The sequence below is a fragment of the Pseudorca crassidens genome, chromosome 13, assembly GCF_039906515.1.
Source record: "Pseudorca crassidens isolate mPseCra1 chromosome 13, mPseCra1.hap1, whole genome shotgun sequence".
NCBI lineage: Eukaryota > Metazoa > Chordata > Mammalia > Artiodactyla > Delphinidae > Pseudorca > Pseudorca crassidens.
In genome coordinates this window covers 5,246,014-5,271,034 of record NC_090308.1, presented here as the reverse complement: position 1 = coordinate 5,271,034, position 25,021 = coordinate 5,246,014, and the positions used below count along the sequence as shown (strand labels likewise).

Sequence of the window (25,021 nt, the reverse complement as noted above, 5' to 3'; positions counted from 1 at the left end):
TGCTGAATCATTTTATGCAGCTCTTTACATGAAATTTGAGCATAAAATTCGTTCTTTTTTTAGAAAAAATATTTATTTATTTTTGGCTGCACTGGGCCTTTGTTGCTGCGCGCGGGCTTTCTCTAGTTGCGGCGAGCGGGGGCTACTCTTCATCGTGGTGGCTTCTCTTGTTGCAGAGCTCCGGCTCTAGGCGTGCGGGTTTCAGTAGTTGTGGCACGTGGGCTCAGTAGTTGTGGCTCGCGGGCTCTAGAGCACAGGCTCAGTAGTTGTGGTGCACGGGCTTAGTTGCTCTGCGGCATGTGGGATCTTCCCGGACGAGGGCTCGAACCCATGTCCCCTGCATTGGCTGGTGGATTCTTAACCACTGCTCCACCAAGGAAGCCCTCATTCTTGATTATCTAAGAAAAATAATACAGAGTACTTTTTAATCACAAAATAACTAATCCATTACACCAAACATTTGTGAATGACTTTTCCCAATTACCTTCCCAGAATACACAGAGAACAAAAATTAGCTTTGCATAATATCTAAAATAACTACAATTTGGTGGGTATGTATAAAGCAAAAATCATCCAATGCATTCTAAAGAGAAATACAAGCGAATTTAGGACTCTCTCTTCTTTGGGGGTGATTTATTCAGCGGCTTCCCTTCATTAGAGCAATTAACTGTGACTTACCATAGTGAAGATCAGAAGACTGTGGCCAGTAAAGTTGGAACCAAATGATAAAAGCAGCCCCTGCATCAGGGAGGACAGGCATCGAGGTCAGCCCGAAGCCATTGCGATGTTAGACCACGGCATGCAGATGGGAGGCTGAGAATGGTCTCGGGAAACCAGGCTCATGCTGACACACTTGAAATTCTCTGTGCCGGTGTCTGCCCCATGTGTGCAGATGCCGAGTTCTGCCACGGGCTGACCTCTGGGTCAGGGCCTGCTGTTTGCGCAGAGCACTTGCCTGTACTTTGATTTTGTTTGTTCTAATTTACTGACTTACCTGATTTGGCATTAGAGACGTGAGGACCAAATCCGTTAAAAGATGTCTTTCTTGATGTGGTTCCCTTTCCTAAGTACTTCCAAAGCACTCTACTTAAGGACATTACAGATTGTAAACGTCATTACAGGTTTAGTCTTGAGTCCGTTTTTCTTTTGTAAATATCGCTTAATTTTTCCATTGACTTCGTCAATCTTTCTTTTTAGAAATGATTTTAGTTTTTTGACTACTTAAGATTATATTTGAAGTAGAATTAAATGAAAGTTAAGAAAGCCTTATAATTAATCTAGTTCCTCAATGTTGTCCTGTTAAATAACTCCCTGCTGACACCAGTCGAAAGGCCAACAATGATAATAACGTGTCAATTAAGGTGACACCACCAGGTACCATACGCTCACTGCCATTTCTCCCACCTAGTACTAGTCCAGGGAGGAAGTTACTATGATCCCCTTTTACCCAAGAGGAAATGAAGATCAACAGAGTTAAGAGACTTACCCGTCAAGTTCCGTGCGCGTGGACTGACTGCTCTCAACCTTTATCACGCTGCCTCCATCTTCTTGAGACGACCCACGCCCACAAGTCATTGCTCATCCTCACTCTGCGCCAGCTCCGGATTCACTTAATTCACACACACACACACACACACACACACACACACACACAGAGCAATCGTCAAATGACTGTCTTAATGGGTTTAGGTTATATTCAAAACCTATTTTTGGGAGAAAACTTTCCAAGGCACCAAAAATGTTATATAAGCTCTCAAATGTTAAAGCTATTGCTGTCCCTTTCGTTGGTCTGTGAAAATGTAGTAAAATAACCCCAGACTGCCCAGTGGGAGGAAGCAGGCCCGGAGCTCCACCCCGCGCCCAGCCCCAAACCCCACCCCGCGCCCCCGCGTCGAGCCTGCCCCAGGCCAGACCCGGCCGCCTGGTTCATTCACCAAGAGAACTTGGGCGAGTCGCTTCATTTCTCTGACACTTAGTTGCCAAAGCTCTAAATAAGGATGCTAATAATAATAGCACCTGCCTCACAGTTTTGTTGTAAAGGTTAAACAAAATAATATATTTAAGCACAGCTCAGCACCTGGCAATAGCAAACACCCAACACATGTTAGCATTGTTACTACTATGATGTCATGGCTCAAGGGGCGAGCACTCAGCAGGGGCCTTCCACGCGACGCTCACTTATAAATCGAGCTACATTAAATGAAGTCAGATCCACACGCGCTTAACCATGAATCCAAGGTCAGGGAGAGGACGGGACTCTGCCAGGTGTGGTTGTATTCCTCGGGCCTCCTCTGTGCCTCTGATCTTCCTCTTTGGTCCTCTCCTTTCCTCATCCAGGATTCTTAAGCGGACGGTTTCTCCTCCACATGCGAACACTGACTTCCCTTCTAGGAGGCACTGACTGCTCGTTTCATTCAAATCCCTGCATCCCTATAGCCTCACTTCCAGTGGCTTCTCCCCGGGTCCTGCTCCAGCTGCAGAGGACCCCTCTGCTTGCCAGCTTTGACCCTGCCCTACATCCCACTAATCCAGCGATAGAGGTGCTGCAGGGGGCCAGACACCCTTCCATCCTGAAGCAATATTACTCCTTCATATTTATTTTTCCAAGAAACATTTTCTTTAACACCTACTGTATTAAGAGAGACACTATAGAGTATTCAAATACGGTTCCCATCTTCAATGAGCTTAATTCTTACCAATGAGATATTTTCACAATTCCTGTAAAATGGGTTTCTTGGTGATAAGGGTGGTAAGAGAAGCATAGACACCTTGTAAATGATTAAAGGAAAGAAAAATGTCTTCTGACTTTGTGTGATCAGGAAAGTCTTCATAGATAGAATGACCCTTATAGATTTTTCTAAGCAGAGGTGGGGAAGAAAATCCAGCATGAAGGAGTGGCATGAGGAAAGTTGAAACGGTGGGCAGTTCCTTACTCTTGTTTGGGGATAACAACTGTCATTTGACTGGAGCCTAATGTTCCTATGGGAGAAGACTGGAAGATAAGGATTGGCCTCAAGCCCATTAAAAAGGGCTTAATGCCAGGCCAAGGAAGCTGGAATTTATTCAACAGATAATGGTAAATTTCTGAATGTTTTCATCAGAAAACATGCAACACAAGCTGAATTAATGAAGGTTTAATTAGGTGGTTGTAAAGGATGAATTTGAGGGGATAGAAAGAAGGCAGCAGAGACCAGTGGAGAAGTTACTGAAGTAGCAAGGCACGTTTGGAGACAGATGACAGGGACCAAGTTTGGTGGTGGCAGGAGAAATGGAAAGGGTGATGAGCCTTGACAACAGAAGGAATGTGCAGGGTAGGGTAGTTCTGGGTCATTCTTCGCACACTTTTACAAGTGGCGAGTCCAAATTCTTTTGGTAACATAATCCACTGACTAACATTTGTCATAGAATACAATTTTCACTAAAATAAAGCATAAATATATTCAGAATGAAGGAGAAAATGTAAGAGGAAACTATCATTGGGCCAGTGTTTATTTTAAATGGTGCCTAATTCAGATGACGTGTCTACTCCCTAGTTGGCTCTCTTAATGTTCTTGAATAGTATTGAATAATCTCAACAAGATCAATTCAAAGTTCTGTTTCTTCCGATTCCTTTAAAAAGTTTTTTTTCATTCCTTTTGAGCTCACTGTTATAGAAGATGAATATTACCTTCTGACCAGGGCTCATTGAAATGAGTAAGCAATCACACTCTTGCAAGGATTTTTTTCAAGGATAGAAACAGATGTAGATTGATCCTGAATGTAAAATCAAACATGGCATTAATATTTAGACACCTTCCTGGTGTATCAGTAAATTACTCAGGTTACTGGAAAAGATTTTGCATGACTTCCATTTGTGCTGATGTGAAAGGCTTAACAGCAAGTGAGGTTTCTAGGAAACCCTTTGCAGCATGCCGCTCTTTGGGGAGTTTAATGACACTGAGGTCATGAACAAGAGTCAACAGTGAACTATTGATTTCAGCTTCAATGATAGAATGGAAGTGCCTTAAATCCTTCCTACCAGGGATCACTGTACACTTAAGTGTACCTGTGTGTGGGCACACCATGCAAGCACTGGCCACTGCGTGGGCACCAAAGTTACCTCTGTGGTTTGGAACATCTAGGGGCCCAAACCCAGCCCTTGTCTCCCTTCTAGTAATCAAACAGGCTTTACAAGAGGCAACAATTACATACAACAATGAAATTAAGTCTTTTATGCTCATTTCTGGGTGATCCAAGGCAATGCGGCCTTCTCAGCCAGATTGCTGTATAGTTGACTGTTACACCAGGGATTACAGAAATAGAATTTTTTGAAATTTCAGTGGTTCCATATATACATGGTCAATTGAGATCAAAGATATAAAATATTTGTAACTAAAATGTTTATCATCCACAATATGGGAATTAAGGAGGCGATATAATAAGACAAACACACATAATGACAGTCTGCACGACTTGGAGAAAGTCAACACAAATGCTCAAAGTGTGACACGTTAATGTATGTTTGCTCTAAATACATAAAGAATATAGGCTTACCGTGTTGTGAGATTTTTAATGGACGTTTTAATCATTTTTGAAAGTTAATAAGGATCTAGAAAATCATTTTTTTCAACATCAGTGAAGAATATAAAAGAGATAACCGTGAAAAGAAAACAACAGTACTAACCACATTTTTTGTTTGTTTGTTTTTGTTTTTTGTTTGTTTTTTCGCGGTACGCGGGCCTCTCACTGTTGTGGCCTCTCCCACTGCGGAGCACAGGCTCCGGACGCGCAGGCTCAGTGGCCATGGCTCACGGGCCCAGCCGCTCCGCGGCACGTGGGATCTTCCCGGACCGGGGCACGAACCCGTGTCCCCTGCATCGGCAGGCAGACTCCCAAACACTGCGCCACCAGGGAAGCTCAGGAAACAACTTTTTAAATGAAAATTATCTAAAACAAAAAAAAAAAACCCACAACTGTAGTAAAATAGATGAGGAAATTGTACTTCTTTGTATTAAAATATTTTTCATAAAACATTAAAATATATTAATGAGAATTTAATCTCATATAAGAAAGTTAATCTGCTATAATACTGCTTTATGTATGTTTATATGAAATTGCATGGGAGTAAGACAAATTATGTCATAATACTGTTTTGCATCCCCTACGGAAATATTTTTATAAAACAGTTTAAAAACCATACTACAGAGGGAAAAAAACCTTAAACTTAGTGAGGATGGTAACTTTAAACAAGTTATTTTCGTGGAGAATCAAGGAAAATTGCTAAAAACAAAATTTACATTTAAAATTAGTCAATAAAATTCAGGTTGTCAGTATTGATCTCAGTTTTCTCCAAATATAAAATGGCAGCTCAAGGAAGAGAAAACATTGGAGGAAACTTGGAAAGGAAAGAAATATTTTTAAGGATCAGATATAATCTTTTTATTTTACAGTAAATTTTCTGACAACCATATCTATCCTTGCATTTAACTTTGGCCAATCACAGTGATGCAAAATTATTATTAACTTTACATTATTAATTTCACAGATAATTCCAAAGCTGTGAAGCTATATAGAGGGAAAAGAGTTTTCATTTAGTTGAATAATATGTCCATTGTTAAAGAAATTACTTAATATGACATTTTTTATTTCATCTTGTTTTCATATGTATCAGAATCGAATTTCTTGGTCAAAATATTCGTAAAGACATTTGGTTATTTTTCATATCGTGGTTAAATTTTATACTTGGAAGTCAGATCTAACCTTCCTGTGCTGCAGGCTCCTCACCTGTAAAACTGTGGCTAATAGCATTACCAACTTCACAAGGTTGTTGAGAATTAAAATTAAATAAGCTAAATATACAAAAGCTGCTTACACATCTAGTGCCTACAGTAAGAATTACATGGTAATTCTTTTTACATAGTAAAAATTAAAATTTGAGATACAATCTTCCAGTTATAAAATAAGCCATGGAGAGGTAAGGTACAGCATGGTGACTACAGTTAATAATATTGTATTGAGTATTTGAAAGTTGCTGAGAGAGTAGATCTTAAAAGTTCTCATCACAAGAAAAATAATTTGTAACTGTAAACGGTGATGGACGTTAACTAGACTTACTGTGGTGATCACTTCACAATACATACCAACATTGAATCATTATGCTGTACACCTGAAACTAATATAATGTTGTATGTCAATTATGCCTCAATTAAAAAAAAATAAAATTTAGACTAAACCATGAAACTGACATTTTTGTAAGTCAGAAATGGTTGAACATTGGTAATGTCATGTGGTTAAATATAAAACAATGTTTTATTATTATTGTAGGCACATGTACATTTTAAAGTCTTAAATGCATTCCAGTTTTATCCAAAACCTTTTTTTCTCTGATATTTTAATTCTTCTGGATACAGAAAAAAGAGTGACATAAACCAAAATATATTTAACACCCAATAATCCATAGAGGTTAGGAGGTACCCTCTTTCTAAAGTTATTACAGGGTCAACCATCAGAAATTTCTGAGTCAACTAGATTTGACTATACTGCCCCTGAGCTCCCTGAGAGAGGAAGCAAATTGTAATGGAAATAACTGAGACTTTGTCTTTATGTAGATCTGAGATCAAATCCCATCTCTGACAATTTACTCATGTGTACAATGGGTAGATTTGGAATGTTAATGAACATGTCATAAGTTCCTTGAATCGACCCTATTAAGGAAGTGAAAGAAGCAAACTCCCGTCTAGTGCCCAATAACTGTCAAGCTTTGGGCCCGGTGCTTTATATAGGTTAGTTCGTTTCATTCTCACCACCTCCCTCTGACGAGGCATTGACACTGATATTATAATGATGATTATACTAACAACGAATATTAGAAACACTGGTATCATGCTTACGCGTATGTAATGGAAATTTTACTTACGTAACCTTACCTAATCCTCACGGTAAAACTCACCCAGGTTCCTGGGAAGAGTAATTGTTATGTGTCTTTGCTATCATCTTCATCATCGACACCAACCTCACAGAATTCTTTAAGGATTAAGTGCCCTGCTGTGCCCAGAGGCCCCAAACGTGTTTCCAAGACCATGTAGCGCTTTCCCTGTGCTCAGTCAGAAGTTTGCTTAACAAGCCAGAGGCAGGGCACGTCTGCTCCCTCCTAGCAGCAGGAGGCCTCTCTGGGAGTCTGAGCCTGGCAGCCAAGGCCGTTTTCTCTGGAACACCTTCCTTTAACACCACCATCCCTTGGGTTATTGGTAGACTTTTGAGAGCTCGTTTTTGGTAGAATTTCAACTTCATTCTGCAAGAGACTCCCAAAGTCTATTCCTTTCCCCAAATTCTGATTTGTCATATTATAGCTACAAGGTTTTTTTTAAGGGAAATAGCAGAATTAATAAAAAGTGAGTCAGTTTAGTTCCTTCAAGCTAAAAACAATTTTAACAGAACTTAAAGGAATTTAGAATTTTGAGTAGTTTTATTTACCACCTGGCTTTTTAGATCGGTAATGTTTGGGGTCCTAGTTACGTAGTTTTTTATAGGATTAATCATCGGTTTCTGGACAGACTCAACACTGAGTAAGGACTGTAGCAGTGTGCTAACACGTGCAGCCCTGCAATGTTTTTCTTGTGTTTTATTTTACCTTGGTCTTTGAGAGAGAGCAATGATTAGACCTGCCAGTGGCTGGTCAATATGAAAAACACAACTTTAAATGCTTCACGCCGATCTCTGTAAACAGCTTGCTTTTTCTTAATCTATAACCTTATAACAGGCTGTAACTACATAAAAGGAGGTGAAAAAAGTAAAAGAAATACCCCAATAATTCAGAACTAAAGGTCATAGGTACTGAAATATCTATCCAAATAATTATATTAACCTTAATTAATTGAATGACATGTCAGTTATTAATCTGACCTTGCAATAGCTCAGTGCCAATCAGGTTCAAAGTCCTTTTGTGAGTTTATTTTTACCTTAAAATCTGCTCTCGATGTAATATGCAACTTTCTTCCCACTAGAAAGCTTTGTTTTGTTTGTTAAGCTGAAATAAGATGTAAAGACATTTTTTCCCTATTATTCACTAAAAAGGGCCCACAAGTTAATCATCTGACCTCAAAACAAAATGGACACAACTGTGCTTATTTGTGCCTAAAAGAGATATCAGTACACCCACTGAAATGCGTCTCCCGCCGGAGGTCACGGTTAAGGTTACTGGCATGGCTTTATGAGGGGGCTCGTGTTGCAGCTGTCTGCACTGTCCCTAGCCTGAAGATGAATAGCAGACTTTAGTTTCCACCGCTACTGGTCTTTTAACCTTCAATAAGAACAAATGCTCTGGCTTAGCTCCGTCTGCGTCCTCAAAGTCTGTCTCCCAAGACCTACCCAGCCTCCAGCTTGGGCTTTCTGGTGCCACTTTCATCTTTTGGGGCTCCCCATATAGTAAAAAATGCCAACACAAGTTTAAATCAATTGTAGTATATCACGAATGTAACATTTAACAAATTAACACTTTTCACACACAAAGCAAAATAACAATGATTTCCTCATTTGTAAATAATCCAATTTGAAGGTGAGCCCCAAAGTCTTGATTTAAGGCACACTGTCAGTGAGGGCTGACCAAACGACCCTCGAGGTCGTGTCTGTGACTAGCCTGGTGGGGAACTGAGCCTGTCCTTCATAGGATGACCTAGGAAGCAAGCCCTGGGTGGGGGGGCAGATGGATGGGTGATCACAAGGAAAGGGTGCAAAGAAGCTTTTCAGAAATCTAATCATTATTAATGTCCCTCCTTCTGGAGGTGGCAATCTGTTGATGATGCGATTTCCCCTACATTTCTTAACACAATCCCTCAGATTCTTTCAATTCCCAGGGTACTACCGCCCTTGGGCACCTCTAGAAGTTACAGTAACTCTTTTCAGGCCACCCTTTGCCCTCTGAAATAGTGCTGATTGAGTCAAAAGGAAATGAATGCCGGAGACTGAACTCCAGAGATCTGTCCACTCCCTAGCTTCCCAGGATGTTAGGAGACTTTGTCTTGTAAAACCTACTGGAAAAATAAATAGGCTAAAGAGAAGAACAAATCATTCTCATAAGGGGAAAAAACCATGTAGCAAAAAAAAAAAAAATGTATTGGAAAGTATTAGCACTCTTCGGTAATTAGAAAAATACTAACAAAAGTAATCTTAAAGTAACATTTTATAGATACTGAATTAACAAACAAAATTGAATTACATCCAGTGCTGTGATAAACAGGTAAGCTCCTGTGTGGCTGGTAACATTATAAGTTGGCATAACCTTTCTGAAAATCAATATGGATATATATATATATATACACCAATATATACCAATGACTACAAAATGCTCATATTCTTTGAAGCAGTAACCTCACTTCTGAGAATTGTTTCAGGGAAATAATAGAACTAAAAAAAAAAAAAAGACTGAACGCACAAAAATGTTTACTGCAGTGTTGTCTAAAATTGTGAAAATCTGGAAGGAGACAATGTCCCTAACTAGAGGAGGGTGGCTGCATACTTTACACTCCTTCAACCCCAGAGCTGTTGAACAGTCATTAAAAATTACAGTTACGTGTAGTATCATCAGTGTTGAAAAGAATGACCGCGATAACCGGGTGAAGCTGTGCTCTCTGAGGACAACTTGTTCCAACCTCAAGGCCTTTCTTGCATTTTCTGTTCAGCGCAGCACGTCCTCCCCAGGCTGCTTGTTGCAAAGCCGCCTTCTTCTCGGCCTTCAAGGCTCAGTTTAGTTTTAATTTTCTCATCGAGACTGTCCTGATGATCACCTGCCCAGGTGGTCCTCCCAGTTCCTCCCTGCCACATCTCTTACTTTCGGACCTTGCTAGAACCTCTCACTCTCTCAAGCACTCTTACTCCGTCGTTGGTTTATCGGGGTGTTAATATCTGCCTCTTCCTCCAGAACGTGAGCACCCCGTTTACCCCTCTAGTTCTCCAGTCTCTACCCTCAGCTACCAGAACCCCACCCGGTTGATCCTCCTGAAATCATAGAACTTGGACAACTACATCCGAGTTCAAATTAGAACCCCATTCTCGATTTCCTCCTTGGATTTACATTCCTCTTATCCTCAAGCTGGGAAGCAGTTTACAAACAACCGCTGCTCTGGGCACATGGAAGTGGTGTGTGAGCCCCAGGCGGGCGGGCGGCCGTGGGGGGCAAGGAGCCTCTGCTCTGCCTCTGGTCCACCAGCTGCCCTCTCCCTTGCTGAGGGGTCCCGTCCACAGCCCGCACCCACGGACATACCCTGACCCACAGCTGGGGCCTGCCCACAAGGAGGGAGAGCAGACGACAGATTTGCTGTCATCCCAGGGCCCGGGAAGGTTGTCTGTCCACAAGCGCCTCGAAGCCACACTCCCTTGACTCCTGAAATCCCCACCATTAGAGCTGCTTCTGTGAGCCAAAGGTCTCTGCAAAAAGACGCACAGCAGATCTTCAAATCCAAGAATGTAGGTCTTGTCCATAGAGGCACGTGGAGGGGCAGTGTTCCTCAGCGGATGGTATTCCCAGAGGCTGGAGCTAAATGGGATGATTTGTGTGGAGGCCTCGGCTGGTTGAAAGATGATAGCTCCCTGGGCCAGGTCTCTCCAGCGACCTGGAGGTTTTTCCAGACTTAATACATCAGGTGCCAGCCTGAGAGAAGGCAGCACGTGTGCCTGCTTGCCAGGACATTTGTCCAGTTCACTCAGAGCTCTGAGTCTACTACGCAAATGACAGATTTGGGAGCCTGGCTAGGGGCAGGAGCTGACGTCCGCTGGCAGCCCAAGGGGCCGAGGGTCATGATCTGAAGAGTCTAGGAGAGAGCTTTGGGGGGAGCTCGGAGGCCAAAGTAGCAACCCACGTGCTGAAGGAGGTGGAGGGGTTGACGTTAGCTGCAATAGAGGAAAGAGGAAAGCAAGGTTTCTAAACTTCCCCGCCTCAATACTCTTCCTACAGGGATAAGACACGAGCTAGAACACTGCTCCCATTCTCCCTTCTGTTCTACTGTCACTTCTCCAGCTCAGCTCTTACCTCGTGATCAGAAATAGGCAAGGACACCTCCTCTCTTTTGCTCTCCTTCTCAATTCAGCTACTTGCTCGATATAAAATGGGAATTATAGGAACTATATGAATTATCTAAAGCAAAAGAGAAAGAAACAGGGCCACCAGGGCTCAGAGAGCCAAGCCTGAGTGCCATTTGCAGGAGGACAAGAACTGGTCTTTCCCCCATTCATTTAGGCACCAATATGTTGAACTCTACCCGGGGAGAAAGGGGACTGAGGGCAACTGGTGAGTGTAAGCTTATGCCACAAATCGTTTGCTTCTAAAGCCCTGCAACCAGGAACCTTGATCATGTTGCAGACAGGGTCCAAGGAACCCATCTAGACCAGAGCAACCTACGCCCGTGTAACAAGTATCCCCAACAGGGCGGCACTGTGTTCATGGTGAGTCCAGACAACTGACTGTAAACTCACTCTGCTGCAGGACTTGAAGGGAAAGCAGTTCCCCACTGCTCCTTTTCTGGGGCTGTAGAGTGAACCCATTTTATAAAAGCAAAACCCTTACTCCGTGGTATTCTGTGGGCTAGTCTTCCTGTCCTACCCAGAGGAGAGTTAAATCATAGGCAATCCGCTGTTACCTGAAAAATGGGATACTGACATCACAGAAACTACAGTAATACGAATTGCTTGTTATATTCCTAAAGACATAACGTATATTGTTTTATTTTATCCTTGCACCTCTCCTTCCAGGAAGGTATTATTACACCTGTTTCAGCCAGAGATTCAGTAACAGGCTGAGGGCGTATCCTTGTGCACATGGCCTCAACCCCGTGGGGATGCTGTTGCTTGTTTCCAGTTGGCTCTGTTTGGACTCACCTATCCCCAAAAGCCTGATTAAGAGGAAAGTAACTGTGTGCACTAAACTGAGGAATTTTAAGAGATAAAAATGTAACACAGGCCAATAAACAGTCTTTATTCAAAAGTATCAAAAGTCAGCATATTTCACCTATCAGCATTTCCGACAAGCTTTAGCTTCAATTCATGTGCAAACCCGATTTTGCTGACAGGGCAAATTAAATGGCCACATTTTCATTTTGTCCCCATGATTTAGATACCTCTCTTTTTCTTCCCACACAGCCCAAACTCTGACTGGACTTTAACAAAGCCCTGAACATTTGGGAAAATGGAGTCAGGCGAGCTCAGTATTTGCCGGTTGTGCTCTGCATTAATGTGCCTGGTGGCAGAGTGGATGTCTCCCGCCACATTGAACTAACCAACGTAGACACTGATGAAAGTTGGTAGTCAGAGCTTTGACAGATACTGCGAGGTTCTTTTAAACTGAGACAATCGTGAAAGGCTTTAACTCTGTCACTTATACAGCCGTTAACTCAGTTCAGCCCAGCAGATGGCTTTGATTTGTTCATTAAATATATTATTTTTGTGTTAATTGAGCTCATTTGATGAGAAAGATTTTCACTCGGTACAATTTACAGCTAATGGCTTGGAAATCTATTAGATTTTGCACTCAATAATTCATCTTAGAATTTTCAAAGAGTAGCTAGTTCAGGCAAGCTGAGATAAATCGTAGATAATCGAGGAATCATCTGATCTGCAGAAACGGGGTGATGTGTTTTTTCATTGTGAGCACCATTAGTGACTTTATTTAATTATTTTCTGCAGTAGAACAAAGGATACATCAAGGCCATAAAGGTCTTGTTTTGTGGCTCTGTGCCCCGCTGTGCAGGTATTCATCTAAAATGATTTAACCAAACTTTGCTGTGATGGCGATCACCAGTGTGGACACACACAGGCTTCTGAGTTCTGAGTTCACCATAAAGATGAAAGTTCTAACAAAGATAATCTGAGAAGTACATCTGCCCATACTTTACTGCATTTGCTGATAAAACTTGCTAGAAATCTGAGATTTCTTTTTTCATTTTTGTACCTCAAATACAAAAAAGAATTTAGAATTTAAAATGGGTTGTATCATTAATATTTCTTGGAAATGAAAAGCCATGATAACAACTGTCATTCTGGTCCATTTCTGAAAGTTTCCAGCATCAGTCTAAAAGCAGTAAAATTATCTCCAATAGGTTTGCATCACCCCTGAAAGCAGCCTTCAGTATTTCCTTTCCAACTGAAAACATTTCTTTGCCTGACTGAAAATTATCATGTAGCTGGGAAAGAAACTATAGTAAGCAAAATTTAGATATTAAATTTAGATATTCAATGAAATAGGATAATCTGATTTTTTTTCATTCTGGAGAAAGAAAGTTTCCTCTTCTCAAATTTAAGGGTGATCCAAGTAAACCCCACTTTAAATCAAGGAGGATTTTGGAAAAGAGATGAGGCCATCTAACTACACCAACCCTCTATGTACGTATACTCAGCCTTTCTGAATCCACATAAGTACTATCTCCATGGATAAGAACTCACACGTTTGTAAATAAAGAATAAGAATTGGGCAGATTGTGGGCACTACTTTTTTTTTTTTTTTTTTTTTTTTTTTTTTTTTTTTTTTTGCGGTACGCGGGCCTCTCACTGTGTGGCCTCTCCCGTTGCGGAGCACAGGCTCCAGATGTGCAGGCTCAGCGGCCATGGCTCACGGGCCCAGCCGCTCCGCGGCATGTGGGATCTTCCCGGACTGGGGCACGAACCCGTGTCCCCTGCATCGGCAGGCGGACTCTCAACCACTGCGCCACCAGGGAAGCCCTGGGCACTACTTTTAACATACAATTTACTTAGAACTGAATTTGCTTATAACGTATCTGGATTCAGTAAACACACAAAGCAGTAATTTATTCTTTCATTCATCCCTTTCACAAAGATTTGATTTGTATTTGATGCCAATGAACAAGGTTTATAGCATAAACCTATCCTTCAAGAGGTGGTACAATGTAGGAAAACTAAGCAGCACAAAGCGCTTCTCAGGGTTCTGGAGTGACACGTACTTAAGGGAGGCGGAGATATTACTGACCATAGCTCTAGGGATCCAAAAGAAAGAAAGAAGATTGCGGAGTCAACTTCACAGAGGACGTACATCCCAAACCAACCTTGAAAAGAAGTAAGGTGGGACTTACCAGAAGGGAGGGGGAGCATATTCCTACGGCGGTTTTTAAAGACATGAATGAAAATCGCACACATTGAGGCTAGGAAGAAATCCACGTCTGAGTGGAGCAGAAGGTCTCGTTGGGAAGGAGCAAAATATAAGATTGACTTCATAAGGGAGAGCAGAGACAGAGGGTCCGGGTATCAGGAATTTGAATTTGATCCATCATACAACGTGGAAATGTTGGTTATTACTCAGGAGAGAAAGTGACTAGGAAAATTAATCTGCAGGGTGAATTAGGAGGAGGAGAGTTTGAAAGACCAAACAGACTCTTCGCTACCACCCAGGGTGGGCCAGAGTAACTCTGGAACTGGATGTGTTAAGCAGACCCACCGTGCACTGCACAACAGCAAGCTGGATACAGGGAAGGAGGAGGCGAAGATGGCGCTGATGTTCTGAGCCCAGACGCAGGGCTCACGCTACCAGTAAAGTCAGCGTTTACCTCCGGGGGGTGGGGGTGGGGGCGGGGCGAGGGAGCGCGGAGGAGTCACCTGAAGGCCTCCACACAGGCATCTGACTCCACTAAGTACTACGGCATAGGATGCTTAGACCTCTCTTCTGGATCTTCCTATCACCCTCCTCATTGCACACCAGCATATGCCTCCCACCGTTTCTCTTTCTCAGCATCCCAGAATCATGTACTGCTTGTGTCACTTTACTAAGTGATTTCACCTCCTGAACCTCAGTGTGCTCCCTGTGCTGCGACCGTAATAGTATCTAGCTCATAGGGCTATTCTTAGAGTTAAATGACATTATGCTAGTATTATTGCTGTTATTATTACTCCACCATGAGATAAGCCAGCAGGAAATAGATTTAGGACAAGAGCTCGACTTAGAACTCTCTGCCCCTTTTCTGTTGAATGTTCACTGAATGTGCATTGAATCATGTGGACCAACAAGAAAAGAGATACACTTCTACCTCACAGCTCGGAATACAGCTTAATTCAATGGCCACTGAATCTAGAGTTGTAATTATCCTGTAGAGGGATAAATTGGTGAACCCACCTATTTTTCTCAGTATAACTTCCAAGTCAAATTGTCAATAATCAGAGATGAGCCTAACTTGCTTTTTTGTAGTCTTGACCAAATCACTGTCAACTGAATATATTTAGAAAACCAACCCATACATTTGGTCTTTATTCTAATAAGTCAAAATCTACATAGACGTATTGAAGTAGCAGAATGGAATAATTTTTGGTAGTGTGTCAACAAACAATTTGAGTTTTTGACAGTGTTCTCTTTCTAAACTAGAACTAACTATATAAACCTTGGTCCTTTGGGTTTTTTTAGAACTTGACTTGAAAGCTGAATTCGATGCTTATGAGATCTGTGACTTACTTTGAAGAATTACACAGATGCTTTGTGATTATCTTTTCAGTTGAAATACTGTGCATCCATTGAATAACCATCCTTTCCAAAAGCTTATTCCAAAGTTGTGTTGTGATGTTATATAATGTAATGTTAGGATGAGCAGAGATCACCCAAAGTTCAGTCCCTTCTTTCTACAGGGAAGGTAACTGAGATTCAGAGAAATTAAGTAACCTGTCCATAGTTAACCATCTAGTAAGTTATTGAACATTGCGGCTACTAAGGTTTGAAAAGTTGTATGGCAAGTTATTTGCCTTTGAAGTTCAGTGTTACTTCCACTGTTTCACTGCACCCCGACGTTATCCTTGTTCGCTCCCTACAGAATAAGTCTACTTTGCCGTTGCAAAGTGGCATTTGTTTAGAAATCTTCAGTGTCTGTCTCAAGGAACATTTAAATATCTAATTGACAACTGGGCCAAGATCCATGATATCTTTAGTTTCACAAGTGATCACCGCCCCCATTCTGAGATGAAAACCTTTCCTCGAGCTTTCGAATCTACGATGGCTTAGGAACCTCTTGCTTTAGTCACCCAGCTCCAGCGTCAAAAGGTGAGGGAGAGAGACAGACATCCAGCTGGGAATCGAGGTCTTGCTTCAAAGCTTTTATCTTCAGAGGAAAGAAATCTTATGAATTTCATTAATGTTAACAAGATCTGAGGAGATTTGGAGTGTTTAAGCCTTTGGGCATCTCTAGCATGACATATGCTCTGGTTATTATAAGTTTTTGGTTGCAAAACCATTGCAACTTTGATTCACACCCGCCATGAACCAACACTCTAGAAATATCCATTGTACAGTCAGACTTAAGGATATGTGGAAAACAATCACTTTCCAAGAGAATATGAAGTTAGCCAAGGAAGCCGTGGCTAAGCTTGGGCCAAACAGGGAAACACCCAAAATTCTGAATAGGGTGACACATGTTATCACTAAGGAAAAAAAAAAAAGATGAGTGTCCTCAAAGTAACATAGCAAAGCTAAAAAAAGAAAGTGAAAGAGCATTTCTTTAGGATTCTAAAAGCAGATAACCTCAAAACATCTTCCCAAAAGGCTTCTTCTCTTATTCAATGTAGAAAAATGAAATTTCTCCTAGTTTGTCTTCCCCTCCTCCCTTCCTCTTCCATTCCCTCATCTCCAGAAAGGATCAGACTGGAATTTACAATTGTTTCCACTGTAATTTTCCAAACTTTATGGGAGAAAGCCCTTTTATTCCAAAACAGGTAACACTATTTCTATAAAGTAAATTGGATTCAAGCTAACCCCAAATAAACAAGATATTTCTGGCAAAACAAATGTTGACAATATAATCTAGGTCTTGAAATGAAAAACTCCTTAAAAGACAAAATAGATCTGTCTCTTCTCTCCCTTTCTTAATTCAAATTAAAAAGAAAAAAACTCAAAGCAACCATTTATAAACTCATGTGAGTTATCGTCTTTTTAATGAAATCTTTTTCGATGATAAGAGTCATCTTTTTAATAAATACCTGTTGGAAAATATTAGTTTTATTCCACTACAACTAACATTTCTGCTTACCTACCAATTAGTGCGAACAGGGAATTACTGTTTGAGGTCATCTCCAGCTTGTAACTGTTAAATCCACTAAGCCCAAAATTGAAATTTTGTTCAGAAACATCCAACAGAACATCTGTGCTGGTTTAATGTCATCAAGAAGCATCTTATCACAATAATATTTGCAGTAGGTTCCACACACACCCCCTGCCGAGACCTGAGCCCAGGCCCCAAGGGCTCCCTCTCTCTCCAGAGCAGATGATGTCATTGAGATCCAGGCAGAAGGAAAGCAGCTTTAGCTGTGGCTGAAGCCAGCACTGGTTACAGGTCTTGACAGGTAAAATTCCTTTCAGTTGAGCTTTACAGCTTTTGAAATGTTTTAGTTCAACATTGGAGCAACCAAAAAAAAAAAAAATGTCTTTTCTGATCCAGAAAGCATTGATTTAGTTTCTTCTGTGAGTACTTTTTAAAATTCCACTCAGCATTGCTGCAGGGAGGTTGTCCAGCCCCCCCTCCTCCGGGCACACAAGGAAGGACCAGAGTCCTTGCCCTGTGCTGAGCTCGCCAGCATCTCACCTGGGGAAATGGTAGACAGGCGTGTTCTCTGCAAGTCGCGTTATATCCATGGATGCTCTCATACTGAGAAAAGCTTCAGGCTGGACTTGGCCTGGATTCACGTTCACATACCATGTATGCAAAGTGGCCGCGCAAAGATGTCCAGAGCAGGAAGCGGTAGACCGAAGGAGGGCGCAGCCAAACCATGACCCGACGGCAGCCATTTAGTTCAAAGCCTTGTTTTATGACTGTAATTTAGCCTTCGGTGTGCCGAGAGAATCACTCCGCCTGGCTCGCTGTCTGGTGCTGTCAAAGGCCAAGGGGAATGTTGTTCTGTGAGTTTAATCATCTTTTTATTTGTCTGAGGTCTTTGCTACTTTCCACAGTTATTCCAAGTGCTCTTGTATACTTAAGAGGTGACACACACTGTCGCTGTCACTGAGCAGGGCAAGTTACCTCATAAATTGGAGCTTCCAAAAGTTAGTAGTGTGAAGAGAGATTGGTAATGGTAGTCTGGACATCATTTGAGTCATTGCTTATCATTTCCTGATTCACTCTGGTGATTTTTAATTGAGTTTCCCAAGCTAGTGTTTTCTTTAGGAATGTTTGGTTCATGGCTCTGCAAAGCAGCCAAGTCATGAGCAATTTCAGGATGACAGGTGGCAGTGGGCATGACGCCTTCCTTCCTGCCGACCCACTGCCTCTCCAGTGTGTGGTCGTGCTGAGCCTGTCCTGCTGCTGCTTCAGCCAGGAGCCTGCAGAACTAATGGAAGTTTTCCCCAAATTGTGCCTACTGCTCTTCTTAGCCATGACCAGAAAGTATAGGTAGAGTTTATAAATTCTTTCATCCATTGGTACCAAATGAGTAATACGTCAGGTATGTTGAATAAGCAACCCGAAGTAAGCATTTATGTGTTTTCTATTTCCGATGCCTTAAATAATGCTTTCATTTCCCAATGACTTCTTTGTGTATTACTATTCATATAACAATATCTATACACTTAACATTGAAGAGTATTGACCAAAAAAACACTAGAGTCAGAAAAATCCAAATGTGAATGTAACTCTCCTTGAGCCTCTTATGGCCGTCCATACATCCTTTCACTGCTCTTCCTGTTTTCAGATAAGGGGACTCAAGTGTCTGACTAAAACACACAGATAAGCCTTCTCTCAGGACACAGTTTCCAGCGGGAACTCAAGGAACAGGAGAGAGGCCTATAGCGCCAGGGCTCTGCAGTCAGGGTGCATGGCCCACACTGACTCTCATAGGGCGTGCACGTGACCTACAGGGACTGTGGCCAGCTAGGCTCCCCCAGCTGGAGGAGAAGCTCCCCAAAGGCAAGAGCTTTTGTTTTTCCATCTTGCATTACCCTGCAGGGCCTAGTCTTCCGCTGGCTACAGAGAGAACATCACTCTTCGGTATGGCCAAAGGTGCCATTGACACCGACCTCAGCACTAACTTGGGAAGACCTTGCTCTGGCCACCAAAAGTTTCCTTTTCCCCATTTTGCGCTTTTTTTCCCCCATTTTTTCCTGTAATAGTAGTAACTGAAGAAAGGAAAAGAATAAAGCTTTTACACAGTCTAGAAATTGCAAAAATGCTACGAGACTCTTTCATCGAAATCCTACAAGACACGTGTCTGCTGCTGGTCCGTGGCCACTGCCTTGTAGATACGTATCTATGCGAAATGTCAGTGCATCTGATACAGCCTCCCTTTGGATGGCCTTGGTGATGAGGTGTCATGATGGTCACTTCACAATCAGGAGCTGAGTTCATTCACTGAGAGCATGCCATTGACCGACGAAAGACTGGGATACGCACGTCCCAATTCTGACCAAAGCGGCATCTAGAAAGAGAAAGCATCCAGGCTAGGACTGTCTAAAGGGGGTTAGATAGAAAATGAGGATGCGTGTGCTTAAACATACTACCTATATAATCAAAAACAACTTCAGGGGGCTTCCCTGGTAGTGCAAGTGGTTGGGAGTCCGCCTGCCGATGCAGGGGACACGGGTTCGTGCCCCGGTCTGGGAAGATCCCACATGCCGCGGAGCGGCTGGGCCCGTGAACCACGGCCTCTGAGGCTGTGCGTCCGGAGCCTGTGCTCCGCAACGGGAGAGGCCACAGCAGTGAGAGGCCTGCGTACCGCAAAAAAAAAAAGCAACAACAACAAAAAACAACTTCAACATTCAGAATAATAAGTATACTTAAAATAATCCCTAACCAAGAAGGACTTTCACACAGTAGTTGCCCACCTCCTGCACACAAGGACCTCTAAGGAGAGAAACCAAATCCCTTGTCCTAGTCTATTTGCATATTATCCCTTTCGAAATGCAAAGTCTGGTTTAAACCGTTGTTATACTCCTATTTGTTTGGTTATAAATAAAACATATCTTTTCCATCATCAATGTATCTTTCCAGCTGCTGGACATAAAATAGACTGCTAGCTTCCTGAATTGAAATGTCACCTTCCTAATCAGAATTGACAATCGTACATAACCATCTGGGTTGTTTTTTTTTTAAGCATCCTATTCTCACAAGTATGTTTTCCAACAGTGTCATATGTATCTTAAATGGTGAGCTCAAGCTAATTACCTCAAGCGCAGATTCTAAAAAAACCTGACAATATAGCAGTTTCGAAATGGAGACCACACCGCTCACCTGCCTCTCAACGTGGCTTGACACTAAACTGCCTGGTCATCACTTCAGCACCCAAAAGAAGGGATGTGCGCCTTTGTTGGGCTTTTCTCCTACCCCAGTGATACACATTCTGCAACCACAAAATATTCCAACTCCAACTCCCTTTTTGAACAAGCAACTGTTATTCTGTTCTGTTCTTTTTATCATTTGCTTTATACACTGTTGGGAAACAAAAAAGCTACATAGTTTACTTACTCCTACAGTTAAATATTTTTTAAAAAGTAAGAATAGGTTATTATTGAAATAAAGTGTTGCTTGTCATTATAGCATTCTGGAAGGCAGTGGGGATAACAGGGTGCGTTAAGCTTTCCATTGTGTGCAGACTTTCCACCCCCCTCTGCCCCCATCAGGAAAATAAGTCTGTCCCGTGATCTATTCAGTTCTTGACCTTTTGACTAATATGCCAACAAAAGGCACCATTTATTAGTGATTAATTTACGTATCTTTGTCCATCAGGAACTGGATCCAGGCTGTCACAACTGGGCACCATCACCAGTTAGATTTTCCATGTGCCCCCGGGATGTTTGCGCCATGGGCTCGGCTGGCTATGCAAACCTGGGTCCTGCAGGCTCCTCCCTAAGTGCACCCCTTTCGTGGGCAGGAGGAATTTATCAGGAATGTCCTCTGGAGGGAAGAAGCCCTCAGAGGCCAGCCAGACCCTCTCACTGTACCTTCTTCACGGTCCCGATCGGAATCCTGGGAGCTGACATTGTTCCTCACACGTACCTTCCTTACGGGTCTCCCTTGTCACACAAGCTATCTGTCCCTGTCCCTGATGCACCTGTTTTGGACTGTGTTGCTTTGGCCCTCCCCTCTTTTGGCCCTTCCTCCTTAGCATCTTTTCTTTACACCTGTAACACGCCTGACCGACCCTCCCACACACACACGTATACACACACACACACACACACACACAAGCACACACACACACAAGCTTCCTCCCCCTTCTCTCTTAATTTGACCCAAGACCTTCTCCTGTTGGAAAGCCCTCCACATGGATGGATACCTCGTTGGTATCACCTGGTGGGTGACCCCAACTGCACTGATTCTCTTCTCAGACCTCCCTGTAAATCTTTAAAAAACAAACAAACAAACAAACAAACCTATTTCATTTGTGTGTATTTGTCTCTCTCTATATATTTTTAAGTTTACCTTTAGCTCAAAAACAAGAGGGCAAGAACGCTTTTGGTCAAGCATCTTATCTCTTATTTGTCCTGTACAAGTATCGCGTATGAATATTTTAGATGATCAGCTACTCTGTAAATCAAGCTTTGACTTCAATCCAGCTTTCCCCATCATAGCAGAAAGGCTTCCACCACGAGAAAGGAAAAGTCCACCTAATTACAATGGCTTTGCATTGTAAGTTCATTGGTTATGAAAAATTGATATGCACTGTAGCTGTGCGACTCGTAGCCTTTCTCTTTCTGAAAATCAGTAATATTTCTGCCTGTCTTCACCCCCCACCAAAAGAAACCAGTCAGTCAGGAAAGCCATGTCTTTTCTCTGTGGTACACAGAAGACAGTGATATTTCTTTAACAAGTTTCTGGGAAAATCAAGCACAAACCCTACTTATCTATGCTGTGTGCGATTGTAATTGTTACCTTTATTCATGGTCTGAACCATTACTCCATCTTTTTTAAAATGTTCAGAACAACTGGGGAAAAAAACTTTGAAATATCGTTGTTCCCGTTATTATTTTCACATTGAAGCAAGATAAGCATTTGGAGCTACATTGAAATCTGAATAAAATAAACACTTTCATCTGGTAAAGTGCGTGGTTTCAAGTTGCAGCTGTTCGCCCTGCAGCATCCCATGGCCTGAGCCTTCAGGCCGTTTATCCTGAGGCCTCCGGGGCCTCTCAGCCCACCCTGTGGCCCTTTCCTTTCATCACAGGTCAGGTGGGGGTAATGCCAGCAGAGGCACAGACAAGGCTCGCTTACTGGGAGAATAAACAGTGTTGAAACCCTTAGAAGTCTGGGCGGGAAATGCAACTTACATGCATGTAATGACTATTATTCGAGAAAATTGTGGAGTTTTTAATACTCTGGATTGAAGTAGAGGGTCTCCCATTTGCGGCTGACCCCATGCACTTGGGTAACCTCACAGGTGGAACGGAATCAGATACTTCTCATCCAAATGGTTTGAGACCGGGCTGTGTATGGTGAAGCACGTCAGACCCAGGTTCCCCCCCACCCCGAGGCCATCGAAGGCCACGCCTAGGACCCCCTTCCCTCAGAGTCTGAGAGGCAGCTGAGTGGTCACTCAGGGCTCTGGGAGACGAGGCCTCGGTCGGGTCCTCCCGGTGCCCCCCTGGGTGGCCCGCCTGCCTGGACTTAGACTCCAAAACCAGCAGTGGCACCAATCTCTATGCAGCCATGATGGATGGCTGGCATGCACGCATTCAGGGAGGCGCCAGGACCAGTCCCGGCAGGAGAGGCTGTTTCCTCCTCCCCACCTGCATCCGGAGTGATGGGGGTGCCGTCAGAGGGCTGCACACCTGGCTTAGTGATACCTGGAGGAGTGGGGCTCACCCCACGTACAGAAGCCGCAGACATGGGCACGGGCTAAGCTCCTCACTCCAAAGTTTGTCCATTTGAAATCACATAGAGCCAGCACCCTAACCTGGTGATGGACAGTTCCCTCTAAACATGCCATCTTGGGATTTTGAAGAAGTCAAGGTCCAAGAGAACACTTTCGATGTAATTACCAGATTTAGGAAAGAGATTTCCCTGACTTGTTAACTGTTGTGTAACCATGATCACCTCACTTTCATTTACTCTCTGATTTCTTTAGTTTAGATGAATTTTCATCAGCTCCATTCTAGGACTTTGTACTTTTGTGTATCTGTCACCACTCCTAAAACTCTACAGGATCGTGTAATAATGTTAATTGCTTGCGTCTCATGACAGGCATTCAGAGAAAAATGCCTAGACACGTGTGCAGGACTCTTCGGGAAAATGCAGCGAAATAACGGGCCTCTTTGTGTGTTTGCATGACCCAGTAAACTCCGGGGACGGCATCGACTACAGCCAGCAGAAGCGGGAGAACATCGGTGACCTGATCCAGGAGACGCTGGAGGCCTTCGAGCGCTCCGGAGGAGAAGACGCCTTCATCAACATCAAGTACATGGTCCCTACCTATGAGTCGTGCTTGCTGAATTAGCGGTGGGAACAGCTGGGATTCGAGGAAGGCTTCTCCTAGCCTTTTGATCATCTGTCTCTGCTGCTGTTAGCATCTCATTATCTGTGACTTCTACGGCTCACTTTTCTACAGCTGCTAAAAGAGTGGCTCATGGGCCGTTGGACTTGTAGCCCTATTGAGAGCAAGGCTTTCCAATACACAAATAGTGCCTGTTTCTTAGATTACAATAGTGTACTGTGCTTATTTGTTCTAGGAGAAGAATTGCTTCTTTATACAGTTAGGAAAGAAGCAGGAGTCCGAGTTAAACCTTCAGTTGTATAGACAATAAAACTACAATTTTCATACGCAATTCAGCAGTTGTGTCTGCCTGCCCCGAGGGTGGTTGTCAAAGGTTGGAAGGGAAGCGTTGGTGCTGACTGCTTAACAGGTGTTGGTCGTGGACGACAAGCACCCGTTCAGCAGCAGCTGTGCAGAACAGTGTGCTTTGACATCCAACAAAACTGTGGAGTCGATATTCCCATTACAGGAGGACAGTTTTGCCGCCCGTCATGAACCTCAGCTATAAAAATAATTGATGCTTCTAGCCCACTGGTGATCTGGGTTTGCAGGGGCTTTCCAGCTTATATTGGGAGGAGACAGGGAGGGAGGGAAGGGGAAGGTTAGGTGTGAAATGCAACATGGCAAACATGGTTGTTTTTAAAAAAAAGCTAGTTTGCATCTTTGTGCCTCTGTATTATGACATCCTGCATCTCAGGACCCCGGTGTTACTGACAAAATGTTATCCAGCGGTTTTGTTTAGGGCTTTCGATCGTTTTTGAAAATGACTTATAAGCATCTTAATGATCGCCCCTTGAAACAAATCATATTCTTTTCTTGGCGATTCTCCTTTCCTTGGCCTCTTCCCACGGGTGTGTTGGATGGCTTCTCACTGCACCTCTAGGTGGGTCTGATGGCACTGTTTTGGAATTTTATTGAAACCAAAAAAAAAAAAAAAGACAAAAGATATGCACTTTTTCATTCAACTGGGAAAGAGAAAAGGTGTCCGAAGAGAAGAGCAAGTGTAAGGTGTCAGCCCTGACAAGGGCGCTGAAGGTCTGTGGGGTGGTGAGCTCGGGGCATTTGAAACTCAGCCCGGAAAGCTTCAGAACGATGGACCCCTGGCTCTGCACACCTGAGAAATGCTGTAACTTCCCAGAATGCATAGCCTGAAGTGTCTCATTCTGTAGCAAAGGGCATCTTCTGCACAAAAGTGAAGAAATGAAATGTGTTCCCCTGGGAAACGGACCCTTTGCCTCGAGATTGCTGTCACTAATTATTTAAGACACAAGTTTCCAAAGGCAAACACCGAGTTTGAAAACTGGTTCATTATTCATCTTCCCTGATGACGGGCTCAGGATATGAAACCTAGCATCCAGGACCTACCTCCTAGTTTCTGGAAGCAGTTTTTAGGATAAACGGAGATGCGTGACCGGGTAAGAAAAATTGGCTTTCGTGTATAATACTTTGAAAAGACAGAGCTAGAAGCAGACACGGACAGGTTAAGACAGGTTTTTTTCTCCAAACTATGACGTTCAATTGTGCCCATGAGCTGCCGTCCTGGCATCAGTGATGTGTTCGAAGTGACCCCAAAGTCCACGATACTATTTGTTAGAAAGACGCTGGCTCTTAGTAC

General features: G+C 42.9%; 1 protein-coding gene across 2 annotated transcripts in view; it reads left to right on the top strand.

Annotated features, from left to right (window-relative positions):
- The window catches only part of PACRG (parkin coregulated), a 513,584-nt gene extending 489,598 nt beyond the window's left edge, over positions 1-23,986 (top strand). The window contains exon 4 of one of the 2 annotated variants that reach the window (XM_067701607.1): positions 23,210-23,986. In XM_067701607.1, the coding sequence (XP_067557708.1) occupies positions 23,210-23,370 (161 nt within the window). In that variant the 3' untranslated portion in view covers positions 23,371-23,986. The remainder of the gene's footprint in view (positions 1-23,209) is intronic. The other variant, XM_067701606.1, reaches the window with a different exon arrangement.
- The last annotated feature ends 1,035 nt before the right edge of the window (positions 23,987-25,021 follow it).